This window comes from Anoplopoma fimbria, chromosome 11, assembly GCF_027596085.1.
Source record: "Anoplopoma fimbria isolate UVic2021 breed Golden Eagle Sablefish chromosome 11, Afim_UVic_2022, whole genome shotgun sequence".
Lineage (NCBI taxonomy): Eukaryota > Metazoa > Chordata > Actinopteri > Perciformes > Anoplopomatidae > Anoplopoma > Anoplopoma fimbria.
Genome location: NC_072459.1, coordinates 21151157 through 21163228, shown reverse-complemented (window position 1 = coordinate 21163228; position 12072 = coordinate 21151157). Strand labels below are relative to the sequence as shown.

Here is a 12072-nt window from a genome sequence, read left to right as displayed (position 1 = left end):
CTGACTGATTCCTCTTGACTCCGCAGGCCCAGATGAAGGACCTCATCCGGGAGCTTGAGGACACTCGCATGTCCAGAGAGGAGATCCTCGCTCAGAGCAAGGAGACGGAGAAGAAGCTGAAGGGCATGGAGGCTGAGATGATCCAGATGCAGGAGGTCGGCACGCGCTCCTCTCCAACTCTATTCCACTGCCCTGCCTCTGTTGCACGCTAATTCTTATTGCTCTTTTCTCGTTCAACCCCGTGCAGGAGTTGGCAGCTGCAGAGCGAGTAAAGAGACAGGCCCAGCAGGAGAGAGACGAACTGCAGGATGAGATTAACAACCAGGCCAGCAAGAAGTAAGACATCTAAAGTAAAAAAAAATCCCAACTGTCCGTTGTGTGCATCACCTGTTGTTGACCATTTTCCCACCTTTCTTTGATCTGCCTCTCAGTGCTCAGGTTGTAGAGGAGAGGAGACGCCTGGAGGCTCGCATTGCTCAGCTGGAGGAAGAGCTGGAGGAGGAGCAGTGCAACACTGAGCTGACCAACGACAGGCTGAAGAAAGCAGTGCTGCAGGTTTGTGGACACGAGTATTCTGCAATTCATTGTAGTGTCATTTCAGAAGAGACATTGATTATTTTCCATTTGTGGTGTGAAAATTGTTGTATTTTAAGTTTATTAAATCAATCAAACCCCCAGGTTTAGTGAAAAGTCCCCGTCCAAGTTTTTTTTTACATTTGTTTTTTAGACTGACCAGATGAACGTGGAGCTGACAGCAGAGCGCAGTACTTGCCAGCGTGTGGAGGGGGCTCGGTGCCAGCTGGAGCGTCAGAACAAGGAGCTGAAGCTGAAGCTGCAGGAGCTGGAGGGAACAGTCAAGTCCAAGTACAAGGCCAATATGGCTGCCCTGGAGTCAAAGATCGCTGCTCTGGAGGAACAGCTGGACATGGAGACCAGGTGAGAGCGTCAGCCAAGGCTTTTATTCTGCATTATATTTACACCTAAATAAGTAAAATATTTTTTTTCCTAAAATCCCCCAAAAAGTCTAAGTTCTATTAATGTCCAACAAAGCACTTGAAAGTGGACATCTCTGACTGTTTTATTTAAATGAATTTCTGTTGACTCACAATCACTTACAGAGGTTACACACTGGTGATTGAGCCTATGATGAAAGTATTGCAGTATTTATAAATTTTGCAGTATTACAAATTGTTTGTCGGTGGTGACATACATGAAAAAAAAAAAAATCTGTATTCAAGTCTTTCTCAAAATATACACCATGGAAATAGTACAGGAGTAGAACGGACATTGACTTACACCAGGGTTACACCAGTGGTGGTTATTTACATACATTTACTTGGGTACTGCATTTAAGAAGACATTTTGGGTACTTTACATTTTTATTTCACTTTATTGTAGAGGGAAACTCACTTATTATTATATTATATATTATACTATTTGACCTCTTTAGTAACTATCGGATAAAGATTTTGTATACAAAACACATGAGCAAAACATGATGCACTGTAACAGATAAGCTACCTGTACATTACAACAGTAAATTAAGTAGTTTAGTTTGATAATGGTACTTGAATGCAGATCTTAGATTTGTAATGGAACATTATTATATTGCAGTAGTGTTACTTCTACACAAGCAGATTCTAAATAGTTCCTCCACCAGGTTACACCAGCCCACGTTATGTGATATTGGTCTGACCAATGCTGTGCTCTCTACTCAGGGAGAGGCAGGGTGCCACCAAGCTCGTGAGACGCACCGAGAAGAAACTGAAGGAAGTCATCCTGCAGGTGGACGACGAGAGACGCAACACGGAGCAGTACAAAGACCAGGTCAGAGTTTCTCCATCACAGCTGTCGAAGCTAATAATTGTCGTAGCCCACATCCGGGAGAACGGAGAAAAGTACTCTTCTGTACGTCTAACGTTATCCGTGTCCGATTTGCAGGTGGACAAGTCGAACTCTCGTATGAAGCAGCTGAAGCGTCAGCTGGAGGAGGCTGAGGAAGAGGCCCAGAGAGCCAACGCCAACCGGAGGAAGCTGCAGAGGGAGCTGGAGGACGCCACAGAGTCGGCTGAGGTCATGAACCGTGAAGTCACCACCCTCAAGAACAAGCTCAGGTGGGAAAAGGGACTGTAGAGTCATTGTTGTCCATTCGACACAGATCTGTTGACGTAGGTGAATGTATCATTTATTCCGGAATATGACCAAGATGGATCCTTGTAGACTAAAACAACTGTATACAAGAAACTTATGCAAGATTAAGGTGCCCTTAAAAGTGCCATCACATTATTATAAGCATGATGATCAAATGTATTTTCACTGAAGAAAACCTCTACTTTTACGCTTTGCTTCAGACCATACTCTTCAAATGTTTCCAACAAACCTTTTAAGTGTTCTGGAGTTTAGTTTTAATTGCTTCTTTCTTTCTTTTTCCTTTTATTTTTCAGGCGTGGCGACTTCCCCTTCACCGTGCGCCGCACCGTTACCCGCACGGGCATCGAAAGCGACGAGGAGAGCGAGCCCAAGAGCGAGATCCCCGAGCCCAAACCTGAATGAACCGCCACAGTGCCATTCGACTCCTTAGAACTGCATCACAAATAGGCCGATCCAAACACACATATGAGCACACATTACTGTACCTACTGAACGGAGAGGAACACACAAGTAAGACTTAGAGACAGGGATTCGACCCGTTCATTAAGGTTTAGCCCTGTGACAGTCTGATCTCTTTAACATTGACAATCTATGCATTCTTAACACAGCTTCACACATACAGAAGCCAGTAAACTCGGACAATCGCCATGCTGACAAACGCAAACGTTATGGTTGGGGGGTTTTTTGGGGCCAAATTTTTTTTGTTTGCTTCATTTTTCATTCTCTGGGAAAATAAAATATTTTTGTAAGGAAACATTCCAATTATAATAGTCCTGATTTGGGATCTATTTTTCTAATTGAAGACAGAGAAAAAGAAGGAAGAAGTATACATAGATGAAGACAGATTACTGGAAGGGGACCAAAGTAATAACTCGATCTATAGAATTGTATTTTATGCAGAAGTTTTTCTTTTTTTTATTATAATGGTTAAGAATGGAAGTGCTTCATGTTTATTATGCTCGCGCTCTCGCTTCAGTTTATAATGAAGGTTTATACGCGGAAATGTATCCTATCAATTTAGCTACAGTTAGTACTCGTGACTACGCTTTTTTGGCTTGATAATGTTACACACACACACATTTCTTGCGGAAACAAAATTGGAGGCGGATTTCAAGTGAAACAATTAGAGACTCATTGACGCATACTGAAGGCATTTGATTGTGCTGAAATTTTTTAATTTTGCACTGAGTTGAAAAAACAACAACAAAAAAAACACTTAAGCCTTGACATTATAAACCACTGCATTTCTGTGTTTAATGACACATTGACGGAGAAGCTTGGAAGTTTTGGGAAGACCGTGCACATGCTCATTAAATAAGCGCACAGCCTGCCAACACACACTAAGGCCTTAAATGCAGCTGAATTCTACTGGGCGGGATTTTGTTGGCTATTATTTTTCTTCCTGGTCATGCATTGATTGTCTTTTTTTCTTTTTTTTTACATTTATTATCACTATCAGTGTTTTTGTTTATGTTCAAGTTTAAATGGGGTGACGGGGTAGTCTATTACTCACAGCACACACTGTATTCTCAGAGCACAGCTTGTTGAGTGGAAGGAGTAGCTGAGGTTGTAATGGGAGGAGGAGGCGTACTTCATCACTGTAACCTACGTACACTGTACTCTGGCTGACGGGGCTTCATGCAGACATGAGTCAACATGTGGTCGAGATATAGAGCAGATGTATAAGGTGAGCGGTTTTATAGAGGTGTCAGGAGGCTAGAGACCCCTCACAGGCTGTGCTCGGGGGCTGCTTTCGGCTCACACTGCTGGGAAGTGGGAGGAATGTGTTGTTAAGAATAACGGCTCCAAGATTTAAAAAGAATAAAAAAATAAAAATCGCTCTTTCGCACTTAAAAATCAAAGGTAATCCAAAAAAACAAACTGCATCTCCTCAATTATTTTGTAATGTTTGTCTGTCTGCACCTCTGGAATGGAAAATCATGTTGTGAAGTATTATTGCAATTAAAGAGGCTTTCTAAACTGCTAAATGTTGTCTACCTGTGTCTTTATCGGTTGGCTCATACTTGTTTGTTTATTTCAGAAGTTTTTTTTGTCAATACTTTGGGGATTACGCGTTTTGTAATGCCAGGTTTGAAGTTCAAAACTGGACTCCTCTGAGACCAAAGTTGTTGTTTATGAAATGATGTATTATCACCAGCAGAGGGCAGTAGGGCTTTTCTATAAGACACAATGGGAGCAGAGCAAGCCAGAACCGGTTCCACTCTAAGTGAATAAAGTAAAGTAGACAAGGATGGCGACATTTGGGTGAGAACTGTTTTTTTGTTTTTGTTTTTTTCTTCATATCACGTTTCTTCTATAAGAAGCCTTAAGTTCACTTTTATTCATTCACCACGACTTTGGTTCAGCGTTTTGTTTGTAGGACGTTTTGGTTTCTGTTACTAGATCTACATTTCTGACAAATGTGTCAAATATCATTAGAAAATGGGTTTTCTTTAATACAGCTAGTGGTGGAAAGTGACAGAGTACATTTACTTCCGCAAAGTAGTACTATAAGTACATTTTTGAGGTACTTGAGTATTATTATTTTTCACTGAAATTCACTGGATAATGCACTTTTTTACCCCATTAGATTATTTTACGCTTAGTTATGTATCAATATTGTCACCACCATTTGTATTTTTACTAAAAACATTGTAAATGAAGCCTAAATAAAGTGATGAAATGCTATAATAAATGTAAAATGCTTTGTAAGGACGCCTTCTGCATCATAAGTACTTTTACTTATTTTCTGCTAACTCTTTTGTACTTTTACTTCAGTAAAATGACGACTTTTACTTCTAAGAGAACAACTTTTCATGATGATGATCATGATATTTTATTTTATTTTTAACATAACATTAAAAAGAGAGGAAAAAAATATCTACCACATTTTTTCTTATTTTTTTTCCCATCTCAGGTACTTTATTAAGCGGTGCCCCTTTAACGCTGTTTAGCCAATCAGAAGCCAGCCCCTGCGGGATGGGCGGGGCTTTCTCACAGTTATGACATGCCGCGTCATCAAGCAGGAACCGGCCAGTTTAAGTTTTCAATGTGACGGTCAGCAGTCGCTTTTTAACGTCACAGCACAGAGCTCCTGTGACGAGAGCGGTTCAGGTCAGTCTGTGCTCCCGTCGGACGTGTAGAGAGCATTTAAAGGAGGGTAAGATACAGAAGAACACACCTGAAGTATTTGTATGCTGTTTGTTTTGTTTGAGTTAATTATTATGGCCTTACATGAGGAGATCACACTTTGTAACATTTTTATAAGCTCCCTAAGACCATTAATTAATTCATGGCTATAATTCTACTGTAATAATTGCTGCTGTTATTATAAGTAGTCTTATTATATGAATCATTTATGTCATATACATTTTTTTTATTGCTTATTTATAATACTTGTTTTATTTTATTTTTATTTTTCATTTTTTATTTTATTTATTTTTTATCTTATTTTTTATTTTTATTTTTAGCTTGTCTTCTTCTGCTATGTCTCTTGTGTGCACTTTACTCTGCGCTGTTGTAAGTCTGCAAATTTCCCCGCTGCGGGACTAATAAAGGATCATCTTATCTTATCTTATCTTATCTTATCTTGAATGTGTTGTATCTCTGTTATGCTGCTCATTCTGTACACATGACATCTATTGCATTCTGTCCATCCTGGGAGAAGGATCCCTCCTCTGTCGTTCTCCCAGAGGTTTCTTCCTTTTTTCTCCCTGTTAAAGGGGTTTTTTAGGGGAGTTTTTCCTGTGAATGTGAGGGAAGGACAGAGGATGTAACATGTGCACAGATTGTAAAGCCCTCTGAGGCAAATTTGTAATTTGTGATTCTGGGCTATACAAAATAAACTGAATTGAATTAATAATGATAACGTAAGAAGCAAACAATACAGTACACCTTATCTTTGACTGGTTTCTGTCTGTTGAGATGGTCTAGCTGCATTCATCCTATGAATGTATGGTCAAATGATACTGGTGTTATTTGGTTATTAATAAACACTGTCTGCTGACCACACACAGAATATCTGTTTCTACACTGGTCTGATTCCATCCTTCTCCAGCTTACACACATAGACACTCTCACACTTTCCATAAGTTCATCAAGTGTTCACGTGCACCAGATCCATCCTAATATGTAGCACAACGATCTTCTGTTAGTCAATGAGTAGCTGTGTGTTGTGTGTCCGGTGGTCGCAAATAGGAAGCACATTGACAGTCAGGAGGTCTGTATATTTAGCCTGCTGTGTGTGTGTGCATGTGTGTGTGCATCATCTGCAGCCTGATCCAGACAGCAGAGCTGTTTACATGCACCTGTATGAGTTTCTCTGTATGCCAAGACTGTGTTGGTTAACCGCCTGACCTTATTACTGAATGGCCCCTCCTCATTTTTCACCCTTTTTTAGGTGTGCAAACATTACAGAGTGGACATCAGCAGAGCGACAAATTGACAAGAGAAGACAAGAGATTTGAAAAAACGTATTCATCGTACCGAAGGAGTATGGAACTGTCACTGGTGAGATTTGCAGCAAGAGAAATTATTTACACCTTCGTTTACCTTGATTATTAGTCGGAAGTTATGAAGTTTACTTTTTTCTCCCTTTTGGGTTTGAGTAGATTTGTGACGTTGCACCTTTTTACACTAAGTTGAGGTCAGGGCATTCTCTTCTGACATAATGATGACCTATTTTACCCTCCTTTTTCTGACCAGACAGGCAGGGAGTCCAGAGGTGGTTGTAGAACTGTAGATTGTAGTTAAAGTGAAGGAGAGTGGGTGACCAGTACCTGTATTATTACCTTTGGGGGGAGCAAACTGTGTTGTTACATCGCAGTTGAATAATACAATGAGGGTGGACAGTTTATTTTTCATTGTCTGGCAGAATACGCTGTGAAAATCAAATCAAAGTTTGGTGAACCAACCAATGCAATGAATATTTCCCCATTTGTAAAAAGGCGCTTGCATCAAGGCTTTGTGTATTGTTTTTGTTGCTCGAACATCATTTATAGAAACTCACCAATTTTTTAATTTTTTTTAAATGTCATCGACCAAACAATAAGTTAACACCCTCAATAAATATATGAAAATAATTCTAATAGATTTAAACATTTATTTTGAATATAATTTATAACATTAAAACAGTTACTTGGGTCACTAATAGTAATATTACTGCAATATTCACTTGAACTATGTTACACATTAACAACCATAGGCGATAACGTTTTTAATGTTGTGGCTTATAAATAGCTTTGGGGCCAAGGTCGTCATCAACAAAATTATTGCCTTACAATAAATTCTATAAATAATGTAATTATATTATAAATTAATTGGATTTGAAACTAACTCTGTGGCTCAACACAGCCTGTTCAAACAGTGCACAAATATTTTCCCAAGTTCATATCATAAATCAAGCTTCATTATCTCCAGCATGCTATGCGTGAATCAAATGTTTATTTGATTCCTCAGGCCCACCCAGCCATCAAAGCCTTCATGTGTGGTTCCATCAGTGGGACCTGCTCCACGCTGCTCTTCCAACCTCTGGACCTGGTCAAGACCCGTCTGCAGACTTTGCAGAGCAGCATGCAGCCCGGGTAAGTCTATGTACACACACACACACACACACACACACACACACACACACACACACACACACACACACACACACACAGTTGCATCACATGTTTTCATGCCTTATGACCTCCAAGAAGCAGTATTCGTTATGATCACCTTTCTGTCAGCTTATCTGAGCATTCCTCTTTCAGCTCGGGCAGAGTGGGGATGATGACGGTGCTCAGGAGCGTGGTGCGGACAGAGAGGCTGCTGGGACTGTGGAAAGGAGTTTCGCCGGTTAGAACATCTTTATTGTGTCTTTACTCCAACCCGTGTCTCGTTGAAAGTCTTCTGTGTCTATAAAAATTGTTTTAAAAATTCACCAGCTGCCTCTCATCCATCTTCTGCTCCTCCAGTCCTTTGCCCGGACCATCCCAGGAGTGGGGATCTACTTCAGCACCTACTACTCTCTGAAGCAGCACTTCTTCCAGGACGGCAGCCCAGGGGCCATGGAGGCCGTGCTGCTGGGAGGCGGGGCCCGGACGGTGGCAGGTGTCTTCATGCTGCCGGTCACTGTCATCAAGACGCGCTTTGAAGTAAGCACAGGCAGAAACGTGCATGCCTTTGTGCGTGTGTGTGTGTGTATGTTGGGTACAATTGTGTTGTCAATGTTTAGGTTGGTTTGGTCAAGTTTGCAATCGTCCTAGCTACCATTTAGAGTGGTAGAAGTTCAACGTTTTGACCATTTACTCATTACTTTTGGGTAATTTTGCTTTTAGCTAACTATTTCAAATGTTTATCTTTTGCTTTTAAGCTAACTATTTTAACTATTTATCATCAAGTATTTATCCGTTGCGTTTTTTACCCATTTATCTATCACTTTTGGTTAATTAACATTTAGCTAACAATTTCAAACAGCCTATGTGTCCGTTACTTTAAGCTAACTATTTTAACACTTTATCTATTACTTTTCGCTAATTTTAATGTTTAATTGAATGTTTTTCCATTGCTAATTATTTAAAAAATGTAACCATTACTTTTGACTAATTTACTTTTAGCTAACTATTTCAAATGTTTATCTGTTGCTTGTCGCTACTATTTTGACCATTTATCCATTACTCCTGGCTAATTTACCTTTACCGTATTGCAACATACAATGTTAAAGTAGTATTGGCTGACTCAGTAAAAATCTGTATAAAGAGTATTGACCAGACAAACATCTAAATATCATAAAAACGAGCTGCACAGTGTGTTTGTTAGTTTGTGCGTTGTCTGTGTTTAGACCAGTGTGTTATGTGCATAATAAACTAAACTAAATTTGTGTTTCAGTGTGGCAGGTACAGTTATGGCAGTGTGACCGGCGCTCTGCGCAGCGTGTGTCGGACTGAAGGTCCTGCAGCTCTGTTCTCTGGACTGATAGCCACTCTACTCAGAGATGTTCCTTTCTCTGGTATCTACGTCATGTTCTACAGCCAGACCAAGGCCTCACTGCCAAAAGGTAAGCGTACATTTCAGTAACAACCAGCAGCATGTAATTATTTTTTAAAAAACAGGCTCTTTCTTTTTGAGGTAATTGTTTTTAACATTAATTTGAACTAAATACCTATTTTCTATCTTCCTTCAAGAAATCAGCACATCTTCTTCAGCCCCCCTGGCTAACTTCAGCTGTGGGATCCTGGCGGGGATATTGGCCTCTCTGATCACCCAACCCGCCGATGTGGTCAAAACACACGTCCAAGTGAATCCACAGCTGAGGACAGCCGAGGCTATCAGATACATCTATATGGTAACTATCACCCTCCTCTTTTGCTTAGACTGTCGGGTCAGATCATGTTTTATGCTTTTTTATTTCACTGTTCAGGGTGTCAAGGAATGTATAAGTTTGCCTTGACCAACTAATGCATCCTCTCTTCCTCTCTCTCTCTCTCTCTCTTAGGAACACAGACTTCAGGGGTTCTTCAGAGGGGCGGTTCTTCGGGCACTGAGGAGGACCATGATTGCAGCCATGGCGTGGACAGTGTATGAGCAGATGATGGCCCGTTTTGGACTGAAGTCCTGAAAGGGAAAAGTCAATAAGAAGCTTGTGAGAGAAAGTAGAGCTAAAAGTCGAGTCACAGGGTGAAGACGGTAATGTGAAAAGGAAGCTACTCATAAGAGTTCAAGACTTTGAATGAGTTAAAATATTGCAACAAAAAATGCAGACTGGTGAATGAAGACGGTCTACACTTGTTGTCTAAATGACTAACATGCACATTACAGGAGAGATGAGGAGACTTTGCTTCATGAACTGTGCTTTGCTGGCTTATGGTTGAAGTTCAGCAACCATGTTTTTGGCCAGAGCTTTGTAACTCTGGGCAAAGTATTTTAAAATAACACAGGCATGATATGATATGATGGCCTGTATTGCACATCAAGTTGTAAAAAATTCTGATCTTCAGGAAGTATTTGGGTGTTTCAGAAACGCCTTGGCGAGAATTCCTGTGTCTCCTGTTTCACAGTTGTGAACTCTCTAAGACTGCAGTGACACAATCCACAATTACTCAAGACCGTGTCCCAGATACAGCTCAGAGTTCTGCAATGCACTTTAACCCCTGCAGTTATGTCGCACGCACAGTTTAAGACCTGGAGAGGCTCTTGGATGACTCTCTAATAACACAATATTGTTTATATTCTTAATTTTGTTAAACAAAATAATCTGCTTGTAGTATGAACTAAGTGCATTCATCTGCCTGAAAATGTTATGATATTTGTCTGAAGTGTACTTTCATGCAAAGATGTTTATCATTTTTCTACAGTATTATGGATGCTTAAGAAAATAAAGCACTGTGCAATATATCTATTTTGAACACGAATCCTGAAGTGCCCATTATTCTCACCGTCAATGATCCTGAGATCACCTGTGTCTCATGACACACTGAGTTCTTGGCCCAGGCTGTGCAGGGGTCACTGTGACACGGCGGACTTAATATTCAACTTGTTCCAACCAGACGTTTCATCTGGGTCCATACTTGTGTGCAGAACAAAAAAGAAGATGTGTAGACATACATCATTTATATAGTTTTAGTTATCGTTATGTATTGGTCAGATAGCAGCAGATGGAAATTGAATTAAATCCTTGGATAATAATTTTCTTTAAAATAGAATGACCTAAAAACTCAAGTATCTGAACTGCATGATATGGACTTTGTTACTCTTTCTCATTAGTTAGAAGGGATATAAAACAATGCATTCACAAAAAAAATAGATTAGAAAGACGTATGAGTCAGCACGTTGCAGCAGACTGCCAGAACAGAAAGGCCAAAGACTTATCAAAGAGCTGTAGGACAGAGATAAGCAGCAGAGGGGGAGTGGTGACATGATGTCAAATAGGAAATAAGGCAAGGAGTGTAGGATAAGACATTAAGCTGCCGAGTGTTTGCTATCTGCTGAAATTATTACAATTATTAATCGCATTTATTGTCAAGTATGTTTCCACATACAAGGAATTTGACTTGCCGATTGGTGCATGAATAAACACAGTGCAATAGAATTAAAAATAAAACATGAAAAAAATGCATCTTCTAAGAGAAATATATGCTGACTAAACTTTATGACTCATTTGTTTTTTTTCATCTACTTTGGTCTAGTATTTTTATTTGATACATACACATCTATATAATGTAAATAAAAAGTTTTATATCAATAAGCTTTGTCTTTTAAACGTCATTTGACTGTAAGCTATACCTCTCATTTGCCAACAAACGGCACAGAACAGTGTCAAATCCTTTGAGTTTATTCATTTGCCACTGTTTACTGGCAAATCAGTCATTTGATACAGAGTGTGACATTTCTTACTGAATTACAGACAATAGTTTTTAAGGCTGAATACAAAATGGCAGCTTGCTCAATGGAGCATATCAAATGATATAGGCACTGTATGGTGAGAGACCAAAATGACACAATATGTGTGACAACCCCTCGAAAAACTCCCACTTTTTTAGCCTTATTTGGAGGATCAATTGCATCTAATGTCCTTGACAATCACCAAAAACCTAACTTTCAATCAACACATATGTCCCAATCAACCTACCTATCTGCTTGTCTCGCTGTCCCATCATGATTTTCTTTGGCATTATTCATGTCTGTAGTTTGCGTTCAGAATTACAGTATAATACACTCTGCACATCAGACGCATTTTATTGAAATTATTTCCTGGTTGTGACACTGTGTACATATTGTGTTCCCTTGGCCTGGAACTCATTATCTCGAGTAAATACAGTTGCAAAACAGGTCAGTCCTTCACCGAGAAGTCAGCGTCTCGGCATTGTCTTAATATGGTCTTTCCATCTCCATTGTCTTAATATGGGATACCCATCCGACCCGTGATCCGACATGTGGTCA

General features: G+C 39.8%; 2 protein-coding genes and 2 long non-coding RNA genes across 6 annotated transcripts in view; 2 read left to right on the top strand and 2 right to left on the bottom strand.

Moving 5' to 3' along the window:
* Positions 1–4139, top strand: part of LOC129098360 (myosin-9-like) — a 33086-nt gene extending 28947 nt beyond the window's left edge. For both annotated transcript variants that reach the window (XM_054607353.1, XM_054607352.1), the window contains 7 exons: positions 27–155; positions 248–336; positions 432–555; positions 728–936; positions 1719–1827; positions 1942–2114; positions 2445–4139. In XM_054607353.1, coding sequence (XP_054463328.1) covers positions 27–155; positions 248–336; positions 432–555; positions 728–936; positions 1719–1827; positions 1942–2114; positions 2445–2553 — 942 coding nt within the window. In that variant the 3' untranslated portion in view covers positions 2554–4139. The remainder of the gene's footprint in view (positions 1–26; positions 156–247; positions 337–431; positions 556–727; positions 937–1718; positions 1828–1941; positions 2115–2444) is intronic.
* Positions 4140–4230: 91 nt separating this feature from the next.
* Positions 4231–10544, top strand: LOC129098712 (mitochondrial glycine transporter A-like). Of its 2 annotated transcripts, none has more exons than XM_054607799.1 (8): positions 4231–4416; positions 6551–6660; positions 7609–7733; positions 7905–7989; positions 8109–8288; positions 9022–9190; positions 9318–9478; positions 9629–10544. In XM_054607799.1, the coding sequence occupies exons 2-8, from the start codon at positions 6646–6648 to the stop codon at positions 9749–9751; spliced, it is 858 nt and encodes a 285-aa protein (XP_054463774.1). In that variant the 5' UTR covers positions 4231–4416; positions 6551–6645; the 3' UTR covers positions 9752–10544. The 2 variants fall into 2 exon arrangements, with proteins under 2 accessions (XP_054463774.1, XP_054463773.1); XM_054607798.1 differs by lacking the exon at positions 4231–4416 and adding an exon at positions 5152–5311.
* Positions 7672–8154, bottom strand: LOC129098714 (uncharacterized). Its single transcript, XR_008531604.1, has 3 exons — positions 8076–8154; positions 7870–7968; positions 7672–7739 (listed from the first exon to the last, which is right to left on the bottom strand). It is a non-coding gene; the product is annotated as an uncharacterized LOC129098714 (long non-coding RNA).
* LOC129098713 (uncharacterized) lies at positions 9658–11838 on the bottom strand. The gene is made up of 3 exons (XR_008531603.1): positions 11762–11838; positions 10569–10699; positions 9658–9747 (listed from the first exon to the last, which is right to left on the bottom strand). It is a non-coding gene; the product is annotated as an uncharacterized LOC129098713 (long non-coding RNA).
* Between the last annotated feature and the right edge of the window lie 234 nt (positions 11839–12072).

Bases quoted from the DNA above. Each gene is read 5' to 3' on its own strand.
- LOC129098712 (XM_054607799.1), top strand. The intron at 8,289-9,021 runs GTAAGCACAGGC...TTTGTGTTTCAG, and splicing joins TCATCAAGACGCGCTTTGAA to TGTGGCAGGTACAGTTATGG. The intron at 9,191-9,317 runs GTAAGCGTACAT...TCTTCCTTCAAG, and splicing joins CAAGGCCTCACTGCCAAAAG to AAATCAGCACATCTTCTTCA.